Source organism: Triticum urartu, chromosome 3 (genome assembly GCF_003073215.2).
Source record: "Triticum urartu cultivar G1812 chromosome 3, Tu2.1, whole genome shotgun sequence".
Lineage (NCBI taxonomy): Eukaryota > Viridiplantae > Streptophyta > Magnoliopsida > Poales > Poaceae > Triticum > Triticum urartu.
In genome coordinates this window covers 5,949,515-5,973,597 of record NC_053024.1, presented here as the reverse complement: position 1 = coordinate 5,973,597, position 24,083 = coordinate 5,949,515, and the positions used below count along the sequence as shown (strand labels likewise).

The 24,083-nt window shown below is 45.7% G+C and overlaps 2 protein-coding genes across 2 annotated transcripts; both read left to right on the top strand.

Annotated features, from left to right (window-relative positions):
* Positions 1-311: 311 nt before the first annotated feature.
* On the top strand, positions 312-3,687 carry LOC125542313 (wax ester synthase/diacylglycerol acyltransferase 11-like). Its single transcript, XM_048705298.1, has 7 exons — positions 312-569; positions 815-1,435; positions 2,396-2,462; positions 2,549-2,622; positions 2,767-2,958; positions 3,086-3,223; positions 3,381-3,687. Exons 1-7 carry the CDS (start codon positions 387-389, stop codon positions 3,561-3,563), a joined length of 1,458 nt encoding a protein of 485 aa, XP_048561255.1. The 5' UTR covers positions 312-386; the 3' UTR covers positions 3,564-3,687.
* Positions 3,688-16,635: 12,948 nt separating this feature from the next.
* Positions 16,636-18,163, top strand: LOC125547542 (protein FLOWERING LOCUS T-like). Its single transcript, XM_048711370.1, has 4 exons — positions 16,636-16,833; positions 16,941-17,002; positions 17,698-17,738; positions 17,934-18,163. The coding sequence occupies exons 1-4, from the start codon at positions 16,639-16,641 to the stop codon at positions 18,161-18,163; spliced, it is 528 nt and encodes a 175-aa protein (XP_048567327.1). The 5' UTR covers positions 16,636-16,638.
* The last annotated feature ends 5,920 nt before the right edge of the window (positions 18,164-24,083 follow it).

The following is a 24,083-nucleotide window of genomic DNA, read 5'->3' as shown; positions in this document are numbered from 1 at the left end:
GAGAGAGTAAGTGTAAACGCCATGCATGTCCTCTTCCGGCTATTTACTCCCCTCTGCTGCCCACCTACTCCTCTACCCAATTTGTATCTTTCATCCATATTTGCACCTTCTGATAGCTTCGTCTCACTTAATGTGAAACCAAACACGACAATACGATCTCAATGAAACAGACCTGAGAGAACATCACACACGGTGGGCACTAAATTCTGTCTCTAAAGATAAACAGGATGCACGAGAGGGACCTTGCCTCCCTGCAGAATATATATATTGCACCTACCGAGTCCAGAGACGTTGCAATTAACAATCGAGAGTGGCCACTCGTGGAAGCAACAACGAACGTAGTCACTCCGTCAAGCCGTCCGCTCTCTGTCCACGTGCCAACGGAGATGGAATGTGCCGACAATTCCATGGCGGAGGAGCCCATGAGTCCTGCCGGAAGAGGTATGGAAGAGATGGGTATCTGCATCGTCCTCGTGATGGGGCTCGGCACGCCGGTGAACCTGCCTGTCTTCCGTGCCGGCATCGAAACAGAACTAGTTACTAGTCTGCCACGCTTCTGCTGTATTCCAGTAATTTTCTAAAACTTTATTTGTGGCATTCACATATGTTTCCAACTTGGTTTGAGTTGTTCCTTATCCTGTGAGTTGGCTTGTATATAAATTAAGATACATATCCATATTATATTGCAACAATATACAGAACATACTACATATCCTTACCCTTATCCTGTGAGTATTTATACGATGGCATTAACTGAAAATATAGCTGTATTTTATGCATCAAATTCTTACCTTTTTAGCACCTGCATGTACAGGTAATGGACGAGTCCGCCAAGGATGGCAATCCGCGATGGGTGCAAACGGCTGTAAATGTGGACGACCACATCGTCATCCCAAGACTGGATGCTGCTGCCGTGGCATCCGATCCGGAAAAGGCCGTGGAGGACTACGTGGCATCGCTGTCCCTGCTCCCGATGGACATGTGTCGTCCTCTCTGGGAGTTCCACTTCCTCGACTTCCCAACCTCCGAGGCGGCCTCCACGGTGGTGCTCCGTCTGCACCACTCCATTGGCGACGGCACGTCCATCACGACGCTCCTTGTGGCAGCGTCGCGCAGCATGGTCAATCCAGCAAGGCTGCCAGCTATGCCGCCACCACCCAAGCGCACGGGCGCGATCTACCAGCTGCCACCACGGCCTCCGCTGTCTTCGGGTGATTACCTTGCGCTGTTCGCGTGGGTTTGGTCATGTTTTGTGCTGGCTTGGCACACACTCGTGGACATGACGTTGATTGTTGCAACAATACTGTTCTTGAGTGACCCACCCACGCTCTTCACCCGTCCGCGGGATGGTGGCGAGTCTCGTTGCCGCAAGCGTTTCGTGCATCGGACCTTTAGCTTTGACGACGTCAAGCTCATCAAGACTGCCATGAATTGCGTACGTAAAGCTGCTGATCTTTTTTCTCATGTATTTACAGATAGCAATTGGAATCACCTATGCAAGGACTACATGCTTTCTGTTAGTATGTTGGCAGTTATCTAGCTAGAAAAACTTTTGAGGAAAGATGAAAATAACATTTTAAAATAGTTATTATGGCATGCGATAAGAAATATCAAAAATTACTTTACATTTTAAATCCTCTCAGAACAATAAATTTGTGGTACGGTTACATTTTAAATATAGGGATTTCAAAAAGTATTAATATTAAATATATGGCTGTCACAATGCTTTCATGAACTGGGTACCTAAGTCGTTTAATCATTGTACATATTATCTATTCTACTATGATTTGTTAAATGATAGATAATGGCTTACAGGAATAGAAGTCAAATTACAATTCAATTGGTCCTTTTCTAACTTTGCCTATTAATATAAGAAATACTATTGACCAAGTGAAAGCAGTATCATTTTGTTCACACGTTTTCACGATAATGCCAGTTCTAATGCTGCTTATACACTTGAAAATAATGACTACAAAAACTTAAAATTTTAATATTATTCAGAAAATCTAGACAAGCTAATGCATAGGTCTTTATAAATATTTTCAATATAAATCACATGCACAAAGTCTACCTTATACTTTGGCAGTTTTCAAGATAACCTTTTGACCAATATTGAAAACTAATAAAGTGGACATTATAAAATGGGTAATACAAGAAAAATTAGTTTTGCATTTTAAAGTGTCCTCAAAAAAATTTATGGAAAACATATAATATTGTAATTACAATTTTTTTAAATGTTGCCCACACAATGTGTGGGTTTCATGACTAGTTATTGAGTAGCATGGCCATGACCCTCTATTCAAGCCGTATATAAATGAATCTCGCTTTCTCGATGTCGCATCTTGATTTGACTCGTATATAGTACATTTTGTGTCCCTCTTTTTCGTTATCACAGACTATCAATGACGTGCTAGTTGGTGTGACTTCGGCAGCTCTTTCACAATATTACTTTAGAGAGTCTGGTAAGTGTTTTTATGATAACGACAACGCATGTTTTTTCTCTAGACATGCATTTTTGACCATTTTGCTTTCTAATATTCAATATTAGGTGAGAGTAATACTAAGATAATTGCTTTGCGGTCATGTGTCCTTGTCGACGCAAGGCCGGTGTCTACCAGACAAGTAAGAACTTCATTTCTCGCTGCAGATAAGTAGTAAATATTAATTGAGTGACATATAAATATAAATGTAGTACCATGAGCTTCATCACAGTTTTGTATAATTCATTATACAAATTGCATTGATTTTCTTCTCAACTATGAACAGACATATGTTACCAGGGTAGAGACAGGAAATCAACTTACCGGCCTCATCTGTCCGTTTAATATAACCTTGAAAGATGATCCCCTTGAGTATGTTCACGAGGCAAAAAGGTTCATGAATAGAAAAAAGAAGTCTTTAGCAGTGATGTTCACACGAGTGATTGGTGAATTCTTAGTCAAAAACTTTGGTCTGAAGGTATATTACCTGCTCCTTTTGTACATTATATGCTCTTCCCGGGATTACATTGCGCATACCTGGAACAAGCACTGTGTCTATTTATTGATGTTTCTATTAGTTGTAACGATTTTCTCAATGCAAGCAGACAGGAACATTTATCTTTCACCGCTTTTTAACACGTACAACCATAATATTTTCGAATGCAATTGGGCCAGCTGAACATATGACGTTATGTGGGCACCCAGTCGCCTTCATGGCACCTAGCATCTATGGCCAACCACAAGTAAGGCATACATGTTCTTACATCCAAAACATATGCCCTCTTATCTTACTTTATGACAATAACATCCTTAATCATGTGTCTGCAAAAAACAAAACTAGCTTTGCGTTTATTCATTTTACTCCATGTTTCCTCTAACTGTGTGGATTTCTGTATGCAGGCTTTGACTGTGCACTACCATAATTATGGTAGTGATATCAAGGTAGTTCTCGCAGTTGATGACGAACAATTTCAAGATTGTCATCAACTTTTGGGTGATTTTGTTGAGTCTATCAGGATTATGAAGAATGCGGCAGCCCTGAAGATGTTGACAACATCAATCCATAATGGTGTGACTGAGTAATAGATAATTGGATAGCTGGACATATACCAAAATGACAAAAATAAATATATATGCAACTATGTGTAATACTAGTATCTTGTGTGTATTTTAATTGCGAGTGTGTCTTGTGTGTACTTTAACAGACACTACTGGAATCAGCTACTTTGCCATCTGCCAGCTCTTTGCCGTCTGCTAGCAGACGGCAAAGAAGCTCTTTGCCATCAGCTACCCAAAAGCAGACGGCAAAGAATTGGCTGATGGCAAAGATCTTCTTTGCCATCAGCCAGTTCTTTGCCGTCCGCTAGCAGACGGCAAAAAGGGAGGGGGCACCACTGATGAGCTGCTTAAAAAAAACTTAACGGCCCCCCCTCTTTGCCGTCTGCCAGCAGACGGCAAAGAGCAAATAAGCGGACGGCAAAGGGGGGCGGACGGCAAAGATTTAACATATCTAACGTTAACGGCCGCGCCCCACCCCGCGCCTCTCTCTCTGTTTCTCTCCCTGCTCTTCACACGCACGCCGCCGCCCCGTTGCCCCACCACCCCGTTGCCCCACCGGCCCCCCGCCCCGTCGCCACTTCCGCCCGGCGCCGTCGCCGCACCGGTCCCCCGCCCCGTCGCCCCCGCCGCCCTGCCATCTCGGCGCCGCCGCGCCCACCGCCCCGGCCGGGCCCGGCCCCGTCGCCACTGCCGCCCGACGCCGCCGCCCCAGGCCGCCCCACCCCCCTCCTCCACCGGCCCTGCTCCAGGTGAGCTCTCCTCCTCTTTTTTTTCCTTTTTTTTTCCTATTTTTTAGTTTTAGTTTTATGTTTAGTTTAGATTTAGTTTTAGTTTTAGGTTTAGTTTTAGGTTTAGGTTTAGTTTTAGGTTTAGATTTAGTTTTTTCCTTTTTTCTGTTTTTTTAGTTTTAGGTTTATGTTTAGTTTAGATTTAGTTTTAGTTTTAGTTTTAGATTTAGATTTAGGTTTAGGTTTAGTTTAGTTTTAGGAAAGAAGAAGAAGAAAAAAGAGGAGAGGAGGAGAAGAAGAAGAGGAAAAAGGAAAGGAAGAAGAAGAGGAGGAGGAGAAGAAAAAAGAAGAAGAGGAAGAAGAAGAAGAAAAAAGAGGAGAGGAGGAGAAGAAGAAGAGGAAAAAGGAAAGGAGGAGGAGGAAGAAGAAGAAGAAGAAGAAGAAGAAGAAGGAAAAAAAGGAAGAAAAAGAAGAAAAGGAAGAAGAGGAAGAAGAAGAAAAGGAAAAAAGAGGAAAAAACCCCGACCCGACCCGGCACCCCGACCCCGAGCCTGACCCGACACCCCGACCCCGACACCGACCGGCACCCCGACCCCGAGACCCCGACCCCGACCCCGACCCCGAGCCTGACCCGACACCCCAACACCGAGCCTGACCCGACACCCTGACCCCGACAACCGACCCCCTGACCCCCTGACCCCGACACCCTGACCCCGACACGACACCCCGATCCCGAAACAGCACCCCGACCCCGACACGGCACCCCGACACCGACACGACACCCCGACCCCCCGACCCCGAAACAGCACCCTGACCCCGACACGGCACCTCGGCACCGACACGACACCCCGACCCCCGACACCTCCCGAAAAGGTGTTGTTTGGCCTTCCAGAGGCCGACGGGGTCATATATTTGTGAATTATTAGTTAGGTCATATATTTTTCGATTTTGTTATGAAAAACATCATATATAATTGTGTTGATCGGGTAGTTTTAAATGTGCAGTTGTTTCATCGCTGCGAGGTTTGGTGTTCGACGACCTCGCCGTGCGTTTGACGAGCTCTGCCCCTTCGTTCGTGGGTGAGCACAAATGACATGTCCTCCTCCCCCATTAATTATTTGATCTATTCCGATGAAACTTGATAGCTAGCTATATATTGTCTTGAATCATCAGTATGCGTAACCAATATGTGTCTCCCGTTCGAAAGCGTCATAGTTATAAATATGCATGCATTTGCATATTTATAACCTTAATTCTTTCGAATTGTCCAACGCTATCCATGGACAACCCGAGTATGTGTAGATTGGGTTCGTTTTCCCATATGCTTTGGTCCGGATCCGATGCATAAATTTCGTCAGTGCCTCCCCTGTTGTTCTCCGGGTACACATCCTCTCTGTTTATTGCAGAGACGTGTATCAGGAGAACAACAGGGAGGTGCTGCCAAAATTTTGCGTCGGATCCGGAGCATAGCATGGGAAAATGAACCCAATCTACACATACACGGGTGGGATTAGGACCTATCATTACCTATTAGAGTGTAGGTTGCATGGACGTAATAAAATTGACAAAGTAGATCAACTGATGAATATATACATGGTGAATTACATATATAATTGTTGTGTGTCCAGTAGCTCTGAAAGTCAAGATGAGTGATCGTGCGTGGATGTATACCGATCACACTGGTCAGAACAAATGGAGTGCTGAATGGTTCACAAAAACCAAGGGGTTTGTGCAAGCCGCATTTGCAAATGGCCAGAAGAAAACCTGGTGCCCCTGTTTCCGGTGCGGCAATTGGGAAAAGAGGATAGAGGCTGAAATGGGCAAACACCTGCAGAAGAGTGGTTTTACGCCCGATTATACGGTGTGGACATTTCATGGTGAGTCTGCCCAACGTGACCGAGCTGAGGTGGATCGTCGTCGCACCGACGAGCATGGTACCGGGATGGAAAACATGGTGCAAGACTATGATGATGCTCGGGATTCGGACGAGGAGATGGAGGAATCTGCAAAGGCCTTCAATAAAATGTTGGAGTGTTCAAAACGTCCGCTCCACGAGCACACTGAGCTTTGTCAGTTGGATGCCATCTCACAAGTAGTGGATCTGAAGGCTCAGTTCAACTTGGGCAGAGAATGCTATGACGCAATTATGACAGTATTTGGACGCTTTCTACCCAAAGGCCATGTAATGCCTGCAAACCTGTACTAGTCGGACAAAATCCTCCGTGCACTGAAGATGTCCTATGAGAAGATACATGCCTGTGAGAAAGGATGTGCCTTATTTAGGCTTGACTATGCGGACTTGAACTATTGTCCCATTTGCAAGTCTTCTAGGTATATTGTGGTAGACAACGGTATGGGTGAGAAGACACAGACCAAAATCCCTGTTAGTGTTCTTCGGTATATGCCAATCGTACCAAGACTTCAACGTCTTTTCATGGTCGAAGAGACGGCCAGACCGATGACATGGCACAAAACAGGCAAAAGAACCGAACTAGATGCAGATGGGAATCTGATGATGGTACACACATCGAATGGTGTTGCGTGGAAAAAGTTTGATGAATTACATGCTGACAAAGCAGCAGATCCGAGGCATCCTCGAGTCGGCATCAGCACGGATGGGTTCAGTGTGTTTGGTATGACGGCGGCCCAATACAGTTGTTGGCCCGTATTTGTCTTTTCACTCAATCTCCCCCCCGGACAGATTATGCAAAGAAAGAACATTTTCCTGACGTTGATAATTCCAGGGCCCAACTATCCAGGGAAAAATATGAATGTGTACATGCAGCCGCTTAAGGACGAATTGCAAGAAGCCTGGGATAATGGGTTCAAGACATACGACGCCTATAGCAAACGGAACTTCATAATGCGTGTCTGGTACATGTACTCGATGCATGACTTGCCGGCGTATGCGCTTCGTTGGCTGGTGTGTGCATGGAAGGTTCCCGTGCCCCACATGCAAGGGAGCTCTTGAGTTTCGTTGGCTTCAGGCCGGTCGCAAGTTTTCTTGCTTCGACATGCATAGATAGTTCCTGGATCCTAGCCATAAGTTCAGGAAAGACAAGAAGAACTTCATCAGAGGTAGAGTTGTCAAAAACTCTGCACCACCTGCATTGACAGGCCAACAGACTCTGGATCAGTTAAACGCTCTCGAACCAGATCCACAATGTCCAGGGTACTTCAAGGGGTATAATACTAAGCACGCGTGGACTCACAAAACATGCTTATGGGATCTGCCTTACTTCAAAGACCTCCTTTGCCCACACAACATCGACGTGATGCACACTGAGAAGAATATCACCGAGGCACTTTTTGGTACATTGTTCGGCATAGATGGGAAGTTAAAGGATAATACTAAGGCTAGAGTCGATCTGGAGGCGCTATGTGATAGGCCGTTACAAAACATGAAAGAACCGAAAGGAAAGCAGAACTGGACGAAGCCAAAGGCATGGTTCAATCTTGGAAGGCCAGCTATGAGGGAAATTATCTTGTGGGTGCAACAGCAGTTGATGTTCCCCGATGGGTATGCAGCGAATCTAAAGAGGGGAGCGAATCTTGCTAAAATGAAGATATTTGGTCTCAAGAGTCATGATTGGCACATATGGATTGAGCGGGTAATGCCGGTGATGTTGTGTGGCTTCATCCCTGAGGATGAATGGCTAGTACTGGCAGAACTCAGCTATTTCTTCCGTGTTCTTTGTGCGAAAGAACTATCGCCTGGCGTGCTAGAAGAAATGGAAGAGTTGGCGCCGGAGTTGATCTGCAAGTTAGAGAAGATCTTTCCACCTGGCTTCTTTAATCCAATGCAGCATTTGATTTTGCATCTCCCGACCGAGGCAAGATTGGGGGAGGGCGTGCAAAATCGTTGGTGCTACCCAACTGAGAGGATGCAGAAGACGCTTCGAGAAAAATGTAAAAATAAACGTAGAATTGAAGCATCGATGGCTGAGGCATTCATCACAGAGGAGGCGACAAACTTCGTAACAGCACACTACGAAGCCAAAAATCGTCATTTTCATAATTCGAAGCCTCGGTACAATGCTGACGACCCTAAAAAGGGAGGATCCAACCTCAGCCTATTCAAAGGGAATCTCACACCAGCTAGTGTTTCACATCCAGTATCTTTGGGTAACAAAGAGCGGACCATTTCGTTGTATATCTTCAACAACCTGATAGAAGTGCGGCCGTACATCGAGTAAGTTCTCGGTACATTGTTTCGCAACTTCTATTTCCGTTGAACTGCTCTTATTCCTGGATATGTCATACAGTCGATACGTCGCCATATTCTCGTATGGAGCGGAGATCCAAAAGGATTCCGTCGAAGAGTATGAGCTTCTCGCAAAGCAAGGAGGCGGCTATCCCGGTTTCATCTCTTGGTTCAAACAAACGGTAATTTCTATTATACAATTTCATTTCATTCGCTAATTTGTGCGTAATGCAACAATCCTTTCATACTAAACTTGTAGGCTAATTCAGAGTCTATGGACGCCGAATTGAGACAAGTCGCTAATGGTTTTGACTATAAGGTCTGTTCATTTGACAAGTACGACATCAACGGGTATCGCTTTCGTACCTATGGCAAAGAGCTATCTATGGCCGACCGAAAGTCTACAAATTATTGTGTATCTGCTGTCGGCGAAGGAGGTACCGAGTATTTATGGGAGAGTTGAAGCAATTTATGAACTTCTGTTCTATGGTGAAAACCCACCGAATGTCGTAGTCTTCAAATGTTATTGGTTTTAACCGAAGGAGACTAGAATGACTCATGAATATATAGGGCTAGTTGAAATCAACCAAAGCACCCATTTAGATGTTCCTGATGTCTATATTACGGCTCAACAGGCGACCCAAGTATTCTATCTACCATGGGCCTGCCAAACTAATCCAAATCTGAAAGGCTGGGATGTCGTTTATGAAGTGCCGCCACGTGCTAGACTTTCTCCCCCAAAGGAAGAGGATTATGAACCTCACATTAACCCAGACACATATGAAGGAGAATTCTTCCAAGAGACACGTCTTTCCAAAAAGCGTTTCAAGAACCGCTATACTTCACCCCAAAACATTGAAGTAGACAGCGACAATGAATCCGACATCACCCCAGAGGAGGAACAAGAAGAGCCGGAACAAGAAGAGGTTACTGCTGCGGATGACCTGCCAATGCTTGACCGATTACGTCAAGGTGGCCTTGCACATGTTGATGCCAATGAACCCTATGAGCTCATCATTGATTATAGTGATGATGATGATTATGCATTTATTGATGATACTGATCGAGATTATTAGTAGTGTCAGGTATTCAATTTTTTTATGTTGTACTTGATGATGATACACTTAAGTGATATACATATTATTATTCATGTCGGTACTTTTTTTATGTTGTACTAATTTCGTTTATTCTTTGTCATGGCAAGTGTTGAAAGATGGTGGACGCTGGTCGGGAGCGCGCCGAGGCTCCTTCTTCGTCGGCGCGTGGTGCGAGGTGTTCCATTCCACACGCACCTCTCCGCCGAGCGTTGCTGGACAGTATGGCGACACCGTCGGGCCCTTCTTCGTCGACCGCAGTGCCCAGTAGGGGACGAGGTAAGAAGAAGAGAGGAGGTGGAGCACGTGGTCGCGGGTGACTCTTACGGCGCCTTCCTCGCCGCCGGCCCCAGCTGTTTCACCCGAGCACGTGACTGCTAGGGTGGACTCGTCGGAGGAGGAGGCTGCACGGACTCCGGTCCACGAGCCTCCGGTCCACGGGTCTTCGGCCCACGAGCCTCGGGTCGACGGGCCTTCGACCCACGAGACCCCGGAGGAGCACACATCTGGATGGGGTACCTGGTCGGGTCAGCCTGAGGAGCCGAGTGGCCATGCTAATGATGGCGGGGAGCCGACTGATTTTGAGGAGGAGGGGGGCAACGTCTACCAGCGTGGTGCTACACGGCTCCCGTCCGTGCCGGCGACTCGCGAGCAGAGGTGGTTGATTTTCCCTGATGGGGAGAGGTAAGTGCATTTAATCTTTTTGTACGTTCTGCATTCACGTTTCTTCAAATAACTGATGTGTTGGCCTTGTCATGCTGCAGGGGTTGGGACCACCATGAAAGTGTCCGCCGGCCCAACTCCGTCCTTGGAGTTCTGATTCGGCAAAACTTCCCGGGGTTTGTCACGTTACCTGGTGAGGGTCGGCTTCTAGAGGTTGGATTGAGTTGGGAGCACTACTTGGCTGCCCCGGCCCCGCCGGTTGAGATTATCAATGGTGTCTTGTGCAAGACGAGGGCAGACGTGGTGATCAGAAAGTTCTGGGTAATTTCTCCTTTACACAATTAAAAATCTTCAACTAGCTAGTTATTAATTGTACTAATCAATATTGTCTCATTTGATTGCAGACATTCTACAGGTGTGAGGAGGGATACGAGGAGGAGGCAGCAGATGTTATCCATAAGGAGTGCAAGCGCCTACTTCAGAACTTACGGCATGAGGTTCGGGTGCAGGCTGTTCGAGACTACTACGCCGGGCGTGGTATTAAGAAGCCCAAGCAGGAGTGCCGCGATAAGTTCTTGAGTAAGGAGCAGTACATGAAGCTTCTGGCGGAGGCGGCAGAGAGGCAACGGGAGTTGGAGGAGAGGACGACAAATATGTTGGAGGAGGAGAGGGCACGGAATGACATGCAGGTAAGGGCCATGTACGAGCTCCTTGTGGTAAGTTTCTTCGGCAGATTACTTGCTAGTCTTAACATTTGAGTCTCATTACTAACTAGTATGACTCTGTTGTGAAAACCAAATGTGCAGTCTGTGTGCGAGAAGTCCGGTCAGACCGCTCCGCCGATGCCAGTGATTGCTCCTGGGAGCACGGTGAGTTTAATTTGAATGGACATTACTTGCTAGTCTTAACATTTGAGTGTCATAATGCTAACGAGACATTGGAAATGACCTTTGGTGCAGCTTAACTCCAGAAACGCATCGCACGATCCTTCTCCAGCTACCGACGCGAGCCAGCCCGCTCCTACACCTCCCTGATCACGGTAAGTTTCTCTAGTGTTTTGCTTAACAAATGCATAAAGACCTAGACTTAGCTTTATTTCTTCCAATATGCTTACCATAATGACCTAGAGTTAGCTTCTTTTCCACCAAAATGACTTAACATAGGATATATCGAGCGCCTGAAATTTGCCGGAACGGAAATGAATCAACACTCCGGCAAAACATAGGCCACTCGGAAGTGTAACCTGCAAACATGAGCGGCCACTTGGATATTGAGCAACACAAGATATACATTTCAAAATATCTTATTGTTGGAAATATGCCCTAGAGGCAATAATAAATTAGTTATTATTATATTTCCTTGTTCATGATAATCGTTTATTATCCGTGCTATAATTGTATTGATAGGAAACTTAGATACATGTGTGGATACATAGACAACACCATGTCCCTAGTGAGCCTCTAGTTGACTAGCTCGTTGACTAATAGATGGTTACGGTTTCCTGACCATGGACATTGGATGTCGTTGATAACGGGATCACATCATTAGGAGAATGATGTGATGGACAAGACCCAGTCCTAAGCATAGCAACTAGATCGTGTAGTTCGTATGCTATAGCTTTTCTAATGTCAAGTATCATTTCCTTAGACCATGAGATTGTGCAACTCCCGGATACCGTAGGAGTGCTTTGGGTGTGCCAAACGTCACAACGTAACTGGGTGGCTATAAAGGTACATTACAGGTATCTCCGAAAGTGTCTGTTGGGTTGGCACGAATCGAGACTGGGATTTGTCACTCCGTGTAAACGGAGAGGTATCTCTGGGCCCACTCGGTAGGACATCATCATAATGTGCACAATGTGATCAAGGAGTTGATCACGGGATGATGTGTTACGGAACGAGTAAAGAGACTTGCCGGTAACGAGATTGAACAAGGTATCGGGATACCGACGATCGAATCTCGGGCAAGTATCGTACCGCTAGACAAAGGGAATTGTATACGGGATTGATTAAGTCCTTGACATCGTGGTTCATCCGATGAGATCATCGTGGAACATGTGGGAGCCAACATGGGTATCCAGATCCCGCTGTTGGTTATTGACCGGAGAACGTCTCGGTCATGTCTACATGTCTCCTGAACCCGTAGGGTCTACACACTTAAGGTTCGGTGACGCTAGGGTTATAGAGATATTAGTATGCGGTAACCCGAAAGTTGTTCGGAGTCCCGGATGAGATCCCGGACGTCACGAGGAGTTCCGGAATGGTCCGGAGGTAAAGAATTATATATAGGAAGTGCTATTTCGGCCATCGGGACAAGTTTCGGGGTCACCGGTATTGTACCGGGACCACCGGAAGGGTCCCGGGGGTCCACCGGGTGGGGCCACCTACCCCGGGGGGCCACATGGGCTGTAGGGGGTGTGCCTTGGCCTATATGGGCCAAGGGCACCAGCCCCAAGAGGCCCATGCGCCAAGAGAGAAAAAAAAGGGGAGAGTCCTAAAAGGGGAAGGCACCTCCGAGGTGCCTTAGGGAGGATGGACTCCTCCCCACCCTTGGACGCACCCTTCCTTGGAGGAAGGGGCAAGGGCTGCGCCTCCCCCTCTCCCTTGGCCCTATATATAGTGGGGAAAAGGAGGAGCAAACGAATCTAAGGCCTGGCGCCTCCCTTCCCCTCCCATGACACATCTCCCTCCTCCCGCAGCGCTTCACGAAGCCCTGTTGGAATCCCGCTACTTCCACCACGCCGTCGTGCTGCTGGATCTCCATCAACCTCTCCCTCCTCCTTGCTGGATCAAGGCATGGGAGACGTCTCCGTTCCGTACGTGTGTTGAACGCGGAGGTGCCGTCCGTTCGGCGCTAGGATCATCGGTGATTTGAATCACGACGAGTACGACTCCATCAACCCCGTTCTCTTGAACGCTTCCGCGCGCGATCTACAAGGGTATGTAGATCCAATTCTCCCTCGTTGCTAGATGACTCCATAGATTGATCTTGGTGACACGTAGGAAAATTTTGAATTTCTGCTACGTTCCCCAACACTTATAAGACTCAAATTAGCATGCATTCAATAAGCAAAAGTAAATCATCTCATGCATCCGTACATCGTCGAATATTATCACTAATACATCCCGAATAGTGTCATAAATATAACATCACTAGTACAACTAAAACCCTAGCACACGACGGGTATCGGCGCGGGCGGTGGACACCCATAGAGAAGGAACCATCACGGGATTATAGCTCCAGTGAGATCCCTGGAGAACCTACCAGGTATTGGAGAACCTGTGCTCCAACGCAAACAAGTAGTGACGGACGTGCGCGTCCTCCTCACTGACACGGTGACGCACCACCTCCACGGAGTCCTCGAGACTTTGGACCGTCACTGGCCCACGCGACCGCCACCAAAGAAGGTTCGGGTCAACGACAGGCTGGCTCCTCACCAACCTGCGCCCCCCGGTAGGTAGCGCCTCCCAGTACCACCCCGGTGGATCCTAGTCCCGGACATGGCCCATCTGGTCAAGCAGGTGTCGTCCTCCGCCGACTCGACGACGAGGATGCGGGATAGGCATCGTCCACGTCGATGCGGAAAAATTGCTTTAACTAAAAAAATAGCAACAAGTTCTTACTAGCTAGTTCTATTAATTCAACTAGTTCTTACTAAAAATAAACTTACTATAAATAAAAATATTCTAGTACCTAATTAGTACCTAGTTCTTACTAACTAATTAGTACCTAAGAACTACTGCCCTAATTACCATCTAATTTGATGAACCTATAGGAGTGGAAAGTGGTAGCGGATATTCCAATTATCCAACTATAAAGTGAAATAAGTGGTCAAATTTTACTCGTTTTATGATTCATCTTAGAAATTTGATTCGTTTCCACCCTTACATGAACCCTAACTCATTTGAGCCGCATCCGCATCCGATTCGTTTGCACCCTAACTAATTTGATGGAGGTAGAAACCCTAGGCAGAGGTAGGGGAGAGGGAGGAGCAGGCGTGCTCACCTCGGGTGCCTGCGACGAGGGAGGGGCAGGCGGCGTCGAGGTCGTGGTCGGGGCTCTGGGGCGGCGTTGAGGTCGGGGGCGGGGCCGGCGTTGAATCTGGGGGAGGGGGCGGCGTGGGGAGAGCGCGCGGCGGCCGAGGGGCGACGGCGGCGGCGAGAGTGGAGTTGATTTGGGGGATGAAGTGGCCGTGGGGAAGGACGAACCGCGTGGTTAAGTCAGAAGTACCAGTAGCGCGTTCTAGAAAGGGCGCTGCTGCTACGTTAGCTACAGCACGTTCTGGAACACACGCTGCAGCTATAGCGATTAGCAGTAGCGCTGGGCCATTATACGCGCTACTGCTAGGTTGGGCTAGCCATGTGCGCCCAGTTCAAACGTAGCAGCAGTGCTTTTCGCTAGTACGCGCTACTGCTAAAGTCATAGCAGTAGCGCGGTTTATTTACGCGCGCTGCTACTAAGTAGCAGCAGCACTTGATTTTGTACAGCGCTACTGGTAAAATTCTGTGTATAGGCTTTTCCCTTGTAGTGCTAGTTGATGACCTTAAAGGTAACCTACAATTTTTTTATAATGTTATTCTATTAAACATACAATCATTTGGGTGTTTCAAATGGCCCAAATTAAAGCGCAAATTCCCATACAGATAAGAGACTTCAACTTGGGATGCATCCGCACTAACCAGTTTCCAAACATATTCGTACTACTCTGAGACTAAAATCTGTATGGACACATCGCCATAATAACTTGGCAAGTTGGCAGTGAAGGAATGGATCCTGAATCGACTCCTCATCCCACAAAAGCAACATCTAGTGCATCATCGCCAATTCCTTTTTTTTCCAGATTATCTTAATGTGCGATCTAAATACAACCAAAATATTTTTAGTTTCAACCAGGCTTTAATTTTGCAAATATATTTGTGGTGGAAAGGTTGCCAGTCATTGATGCGGCCAGTATACATGGATTTGACCGTGAAGGCACCAGAAGTAGTTAACTTCCAACGAAACGTGTCTGATTCTTATGAACAAAGTTTAACCGGCATGTGCATTTGTCACCGATCAGTGTTCTTCGGAAGGCAACATTCAACGGTAGCTGGCCCATCACAGAGCCGACAAAGACATAATTCTGCTACAAAATAGGATAGAGACATGGCGTCGCATTACTTGTGGTGTGTGCCCTAGCCATGCATTTTTTCAGAACCTAGTAGTTAGGCCATTGCCTACTACAAATATCCCTATGCGAAAAAGTCATTTTGGACACACACGAGGCCTTTCCAAAAAGGCGAATCCATTGGTTTTGCCTGAACCTCACAGACGTTTTAGAATGGAGGTACATATTCCTAAGTAATTTTTGCCAAACTCCGTCCTCGGTAAGTATCTTGTATTGCCATTTGTTCGACATACACTTAATCTCGAGGTCTTCGACCCCTAGATGTCCTTGGACTTTAGGGTGACATATCGCGCCCCATCTCATTTGGTGGTATTTACGCTTATGTTCATTAGACTGCCAGAAAAACATGCATTTGTAGTAATTAATCTTTTTCTAACCCTTCAGATATTTGAAAGAAAGATAACATAAACATCTGTAAACTTGCGTAAACAACAATGAATAGGTTGAGCGGTGCCTTATACTAAGACATAAGCTTACCAATAGAATGAGTCAAGTTTTGCTCAAAGCGGTCCTCAATACCTTTCCATTCGTCATTAAGAAGTTTACGGAAATGAATTGGGATACTAAGGTATCTAAATTGGAAAGAGCCAGACTCACAACCAGACCGTTGTTTATACTGATTCTCTACTTCTTTGCCCTTTCCGAGGGAGAAGAGTTTGGTCTTGTGGAAGTCTCGAGACCAGACAACATATCCAACATACAAATAAAAGTTTCATATTTTTTGCATGGTCCACATATGTGCTGTCATCGCCTGATTGGATGGATCACGTGGGGGCACACATGGAGAGGAAATCTGTTGCAATCTCCAGCACGTGAAGGGTTCAGATTCTGCCCACTACTACTACTAGTATACCACAACTACTTTAGGCTGAACTTATTGGGATGGACCTTTACAGAAAGTTTGATTCCACAAAAGGGGCGATGAAGCGTACACTGATGCATCTTCATTAAGCTCAAATTCTCTGGCCGGCGGCAACACATTGGCCATCCGATCAGAAATCAGGTAACCTACGGCAACAGATTCCATGAGATGTCACATGCCATCACATGTTAGTGTTGTCCATTGGGTTTTATAATTACATTATTGGGAAAACGTCACACCATCTTTTGAACCGTAGTCACACTCAAGATGATTGTGTGGGAATTTCACTGCTGGGAAGCATATAAATAGCAGTCGGGCCGGTGCACATATATAGCTCATACCATATATAGCACCAATCTAATAAGCATACGTAGTGGGAGCATGTTGAGGTCAAGGGATCCGCTAATCATCGGGAGGATCGTTGGCGACGTCGTCGACTACTTCGACGCCTCGGCGCGGCTGAGAGTGTCGTACGGCAACCGCGAGATCACGGTCGGGTCGGAGCTGAGGCCGTCGCAGGTGGCGAACCAGCCCACGGTGCGCATCACAGGAAGGGCGGGATCACTCTACACGCTCGTGAGTGCATACGCGTCCACGTTTCGGTCATATCGTTTCTTTTAACCAACGAGTTGCACACAGTTATTTGTCCATAAGTAATGTGTCCCATGGTAATTTGTTGCCAGGTGATGGTAGACCCTGATGTACCTGGACCAAGCGACCCTTCCGAACGGGAGTACCTCCATTGGTACGTGCTAAATTAAGCTAGCTTTACTTTATGTACTTCGGTTATTCGTGCACTTTGTGGGCGAATTAATTGTCAGCACTAATCTTGATGACGGCGTCGTGCGGCAACCTGGCAGAGTCATGTTCGTGCGTGATCGAGTAGCGGCCGGGATTGCATCTGCATGCATGGCTGGTTAGTAAGTGGGCTGGCTACAAGGCTGGGCGTGAGCGATTCTGCATGCTAACCGAGTTAGTTAGTGCATGGAGGTACTGGCTGGTGTGGCGTCGTGGTAGTTGGTACTTGGAGGCGGCTAGGCTGTGCGTGCCCTTGCATATTTAAGTGGCCGCGGTGGTGCTGTGTAGAGGAGGCCTGAAGATGAGACATAGTCTCCAATGGTTAGTGCGTGTGTGTCCGGAGAGAAGCTAGGATACTTTTGTCTTCAGTAGTGTCCGGTCTCCCGTGTGAATTTGTGACGGTATGAGCCGAGTAGTCTAAAGAAAGGTGAGGCCATTTGTGCGGCCGAGGAGCGCCGTGCGTGCGGTGGAGGCGTGTATGCGCCGAAAAAACTATGTGCTCCTTCGTCCATCTTCATCTGAGCGAGTAAGAGAGAGAGAGAGCTACCCGGAGTTTGTCCCAACATTAACTTCTTACAATAAGATGTATATATACTAGTTAAGTAAGCTATAATTGATTCAGTTTATTTCCTGCGTGCATAGGTTCGTCACAGACATACCAGAAGGAGGTGACGTGGGCCATGGTAAGAAATCGATTTACCGATACGAATACTACATGTGTCATGTCAACTAGATACCCTCTCCAACTGTCTTCTTTCTATTCCCTCGAAAAGAAAAGTCTACTTTCTTTCCCCCACAAAAATACAGAACTGTCTTCTTCTTTCATAAAGGGAAAAAGGACCACATTGAGGAGCATTTGTTGGGGTGCATGCATGTAGGCACTGAGGTGGTGGCATACGAGAAGCCGCAGCCGACGGCGGGGATCCACCGTTTGGCATTCGTGGTGTTCCGGCAGGCTGCGCGGGAGGCCATCTATGCACCAGGGTGGCGCTCCAACTTCATCACGAGGGACATGGCCGAGTGCTACAACCTCGGCGCTCCGGTCGCCGCCGCCTACTTCAATTGCCAGAGGGAGAGCAGCTGTGGTGGCCGGAGGTGGCAGGGGTGAAGCAAGCTGGCTATAACTAGAACATGTACGCGCCATCGTGCCATCTAGTGGGGTGTGTCGCACAAAATAAATGAATAAAGAAAATATGTGTAGGCTAGCTAGGTCCTTGTGTGCTGGCTAATTGGCTATCTCGATTGGCCCTACTTGTGGCCGAATATACTGTTCACTTCGTGCATAGCCTAAATATTTAATAATCTTGTATATACACTTTTTAGGGGAATAATCTACTAATTTCTAATAAATATGGGCCCCCGTTACCTTATTTCTTTTGACATGCGGCCTATCCACTGCAACATAGGCTACTATTTCTTCTAAATCCTAGCGGGGTGCAGCGAACGGTGAACGAAAGGTGCACTAGCTTTTGTGGGAGAAGATGTGTATGGCAAAGATGAATGGAGAGTTCGGATTCCGAGACCCAGAGGCATTTAACCAAGCATTGTTGGCTAAAATAAGCTTGGCGAATCATTCAGTTTGCATCCTCTCTTTGTGAAACGGTTCTGAAAGCTTGTTATTTCAAGGATGGGTCGATCTTGATTCTTGAACGCGACATGCCTAGTGGTGGATCCTTTACTTTCCGTAGTATCTTACTATGTAGCGGAGACCTACTCCGAGAAGGTGCGGTGCGGAGAATTGCTGATGGTACCTTAATTAATGTGCACCATAGTATCTTACTATGTAGCGGAGACCTACTCCGAGAAGGTGCGGTGCGGAGAATTGCTGATGGTACCTTAATTAATGTGCACCACGGGAACTTGATTCCATGGAGTGGCAGCCTCAAACCACTTGGGCAACAATAATGTGTAAAGTGATTTACTAGCGACCGGGGGATCACAGTGGGATGTACAGAAACTTGAAACAATGTTCACACCGGATGATGTACCGGACATAAAACAAATTTCCATAACTTTACAAATTTCTCTGTGAGGTCTGCCTATCATCTGCGTACGAGCATGAAGGGTTTGAAGTCCGGACGGCCGGGATCTTCAACTACAGTGGCGCAGCACAAAGGATGGCTGGCGCTTTGGGGCACTAACGCGCCAAGCAAAGCAAAGATTCACACCTGCTGGCGACTTATTAAGAATGGACTTGTGATTGGTCCTGAACTGCATAGACGACGGATCAAGCCGGGAGTTTTTTGTGTAGCTTGTGGGCGAGAAGAAACTAGTTATCACATTCTGCAATGGTTTGGAAATGGAAGCTACACGCCGAGGTGAAGGGAGCTCCAGTGGTACTACAGCCACCAATGGGGGGAACCCAACAGGTGTGGCTGCAATGATCAATGTTCAAGGGTGGCTCTCGGTTCTTCCACGGCATCACTGACCCTGAGGTGTCTCAAGTGTTGGCGGCGCGGCGTGCGGTGCAATTAGCGTCTGAACTTAGGGTGCAGAAAATTCAGTTGAAAATTCAATTAGCGTCTGAACTTATGCTGAATGACAGGAACAAGAACCTCTCAATTACAGGGCCTTACATAGAAGAGATAAAAGGAGATGCTTCGGTCTCCACAGCAGGCTAAGGTAACCTGGGCTCGACGTACAGCTAATTTAGATGAATGCGCACGTTCTAGTTAAGGAGGGGATCGATGAGCAACGACTTAGCTAGATAGGGTGTGGCCCGTTGTGCCACCGGACTGCATTAATTGTAACAAATGAAATTCCTGACGTTTCTTAAGTAATAAAGTTGCAAGTTCCCCTATAAAGATATATAGTCTTTAATTTTTTTCAATTAGCCAGCCTTCCCGACGCACTGGTTTGCTTTTTTTTATCAATTTTGCTAAAGCACATCCAGATCTCTCCCTAATTTAATATTAAAGGGAGGATTGTTTCTCCACTTTTTTTTTTTGGTTTACCATGGGACCGAGATTCATTTTCGTACGAAGAAGACGCGAACTCAGGTGCTCACGCTCGACGTATCAGAGTGCTAGCCACTAGACTGAACCTTACATCATGTTTATGTTGCAGCGCGACATCCTAAATTAGCGACCAGCAGCGCCAGACCCTAAGAGCAAAAGGCAAAACATTTTTTAAGTAGATATATTTCAGAATGCAAATAATTTAGTAAATTTCTAAACAAAAAATTGAAACTCGAGTATATGTTTCACAAAGAACAATATTCTCTTTTTAATTTTTTTGAAACCTGAACCATTTTTAAAACACAAAGATTTTTTGAAAACTAGGAGGTACTATAGCGAACATTTTTCCGAATTTGAGAACATTTTCTAAAAACATAAATATTTGTTTGAAATTTAAATTTTAAAAAGCAAACATTTTTTTCAAAATATGAACAGTTTTTGAAAACTGGGAGGTACTGTATCTAGCACTTTTTAATTTGTACCTACTAATAAATAAATGTGCGGTTCTCTGATTCGGTTTGTCCATCGCATAGGATTTTTCGTCCGTCTCGCACAAGGGCCACACAAGTGAAAGAAAAAAAATGCCTTTTCTTCCATGTGAAAGAAAAACACTTAGTTCTTTTTTATTCCTCAATGTGTTTGTTTTTATGAATGTCTCATGTGACTCGCTCGGCCTCAATGTGTGTTGTGGCCTAGTGAAGCCGGGCCAAGGCAGGCAAGGCAAAAATATTAGTTCTCGTTTGGAATCAAACTAGCGACCTTCCTCCCCGTGTAGGTAAATTCATCGTAACCGATTGAGCTAGATCAACGTTTGTGTTTAGGTGAAGGTTGTTCTGTCTATTAAATAGCGTCAACTTGGTTGCTTCCAGATAATCCCTCCAGTTGATATACCATTTTGAGTTTTAAGGTATCAAGGAGTTGACTTGGGAAGGAATAAGCAAAGGGTAAGGAATGACGTGACAAAAAAATAAATGAGGGAAATTTATTTGAGACAACTACATGTCAAATGACATGAGACCTGCCAAAGGAATGAAGAACTAGGAGAGAGAGAAATAAAAAGGAAGAGGAGAACTTTTTTTTAGGGCTAGGAGGAGGAGAATTAGACCTGAGATGGAAGGAAGATACATGGTGGATTATTAATAGGTGATGGGCCGGAATTCAAACATACACGTGACATGGAAAGATACATGGTAGACCAAACGGTGATGGGCTGGAATTCAAAACATGAGACATGGCATAGAAATAAAAAAAGGAAGGGAAGAATTAGACCTGACATGTTCTTAAAAAAACTAGACGTAACATGGAAGGTTTCATGGTGGGGGGCTGGAAGGATTCATGAGACTACGTACTAAAGGAGGAATATGTATTGGAAGTGCCGATAAAATACCGGTAAAAGGAATTTAATCATAAAAATGTAATTTTTAATAACATTAATATGAGGATTAAGAAAATAAAATGCCCACAGATGTATTGTTTTAGTTCAATTTATTAAACTAGGGATATGGTACGAACCTTTTTCTCCATCACGTTTTCACGTACGACTAGCCTAGCTCAGCTCAGTGACACCGATCATAATGTATGAGGAGTCCAACTAAGGATTAACGGTCAATCTAACACAGACTACTCAATTTATATGATAACACGGACATATATTAGGTGTAGTGCTTTTCCGTATTATATTAGATGAATGTAAAAGAAAAATCTGTGTTCAACGGTCTATATCTCACAGGACATGAAGGAGGCTCAACGATGCAGCTATTGGACTTGGCCACCATTGGTTACTGACAACTGGTACCGTGACCACTTGCGACGAGGACAACAAAGAGGACAAGCGGGAACATGGGTTTGATGTCATATTGAAATGAAGAATGTGGACCTGAGGGTGAGATATTAGTCATGTTTATTATGTTAGGGCATAAGGGTGAGGCCTTTAGGCATATTCAATGGGCAAGGGGGCGTGGGGGTTGTTTTCTCCCGTTGCAACGCACGGACACGTTTCCTATATGCCATAAATATTGCACATCTAAGCCTATGCTATTGATCCTACACGAAAATTTCTGTGGGTAATTTCATTTTTCTTTTTATTTTTATTTTTATGCTTGATTGCATCATTTAGATGTACAATAATTTAGTCACATCTAGATTGATTGATTGATTGAATCACTTAGATTGCCGGTTTACTCAAGCGCAACCCCTTCATTTTATCCACTGTTTTATTTATGTTTTCACTTCCGCGTAGTTGTTTAGTCAAAATCACCCTTATTATCGATTCTCCTAGTAACTGATGAATAGACTATTTTCATATAACACTTTGGGTGAGAACGTAGCCGTGTTAGTGATGAAGTAGCGGCAAGATTGGTAGTTACCTATGCAATCGCTCCCTGTGGGATCGACATACTCTACTTATCAGGAATTGCAATAGCTATGTGCACTTGCAGGTCATCAGCGGCGCGGCTTCAGCTCACTCAAGTGCTTGTAGTCGTCGCTAGGTGGTCTAGGATCTGAATGTAATATTATTATTTCTGTCGTTCGTTGTACTGCCATGATTGATGATGAATAGATTGGTAATTTTCCGATAAAAAACTCTTTAAAGACTAGTGTTACTAAAAAATCATGTACATAAATACTGTTAATGAGCATGATCCTAACCAAATCGGTGGAGTTTAACCAAACAGATATTGTTATGATCTGTATCGATCATGATCCCAATATAATACGTGGTCTATAGAGATTGATTCGTTGTGATCCTATAATCAATTGTAACCTTAACAATCAAGTGTCATCCATGTATAAATACAAGGCAAATCCCTACGGGGTATCTCATAGCAAAACATTGTATTTGAGTTGGTATCAGAGGGAAGATCCAATGTTTCCCACTCTTTATGACGAGAGAGAGAATGGGTGGCGCAACATCGATGGCCATCGAGGTGGCAGGCACAGTGAGCAAGGTGGCCATGGTCGCAGCCACGACAACGACAGAAGCAAGCTCAAGTCTCAAGTTTTATCCATATTCAACCATGCATGGTGGCTCAACCACCTCAATCACGTGCACTAGTTCATGTCCATAGTGTATGCATCGGTGTTGGTGCCTGTGTCGGAATGCTCACATTGATCGGCGGGCTAGAACACATGATTGAAGCGGTTGCGGCACCATAGCGTGCCATGGCCGAATTTGGAACAAACTTGGCACTGTCATTGCCGCGTATGTGCCCCTCGTGGCCATGACTATCTTGCTTTCCCTATCTGCCACCGCGCTGACCCTCCATATAGCATGCAACAATATTGGTGTAATAGTGTATCTCGTCTGCCGAGTCTTGCTGCTTGAGGGAAAGTTTGGTGCTGAGTAAGAAAGCATATAAGTTGCTCAATCTAATGGGTTAGTTGCACGTTGTAATCAATGCCACTAGGGTCTCGAAATCAGGACCAGATCAGCGAGCATGTACTTGAGAACTTCATCACATGTGAGTGGCTTGTCGATCAATGCCATAACATCGATCGCCGACGCCATTCATCTTGTGGTAATACTCAATTGTGGTGATATCCTTATTCTTTGACGTTGCAACGCCGGTACCGCAGATTAATGATACGTCTCCAACGTATCTATAATTTTTAATTGTTCCATGCTATTATATTATCTGTTTTGGATGTTTATGGGCTTTATTATACACTTTTATATTATTTTTGGGACTAACCTATTAACCCAGAGCCCAATACCATTTTTTCCTTCTTTTAGAGTATCGCAGAAAAGGAAAATCAAACGGAGTCCAATTGACCTGAAACTTCACGGAACATATTTTTGGACTAGAATAAGCCCACGGAGTATCGGAGATGGACCGGGAGAGTCCCGGGCTGCCCACAAGGGTGGGGGGCGCGCCCACCCCCCTGGGCGCGCCCCCTGCCTCGTGCACAGCCCGGAGATCCACTGACGTACTTCTTCCTCCTATATATACCCATATACCCTAAAAACTTCGGGGAGCACAATAGATCGGGAGTTCTGCCGCCAGAAGCCTCCGCAGCCACCGAAAGCCAATCTAGACCCATTCCGGCACCCTGCCGGAGGGGGAATCCCTC

Bases quoted from the DNA above. Each gene is read 5' to 3' on its own strand.
- LOC125542313 (XM_048705298.1), top strand. From the start codon at position 387: ATGGAATGTGCCGACAATTCCATGGCGGAGGAGCCCATGAGTCCTGCC. The intron at 2,463-2,548 runs GTAAGTGTTTTT...ATTCAATATTAG, and splicing joins ATATTACTTTAGAGAGTCTG to GTGAGAGTAATACTAAGATA. The intron at 2,959-3,085 runs GTATATTACCTG...CAATGCAAGCAG, and splicing joins TCAAAAACTTTGGTCTGAAG to ACAGGAACATTTATCTTTCA.
- LOC125547542 (XM_048711370.1), top strand. From the start codon at position 16,639: ATGTTGAGGTCAAGGGATCCGCTAATCATCGGGAGGATCGTTGGCGAC. The intron at 16,834-16,940 runs GTGAGTGCATAC...ATTTGTTGCCAG, and splicing joins CGGGATCACTCTACACGCTC to GTGATGGTAGACCCTGATGT. The intron at 17,003-17,697 runs GTACGTGCTAAA...CTGCGTGCATAG, and splicing joins GAACGGGAGTACCTCCATTG to GTTCGTCACAGACATACCAG.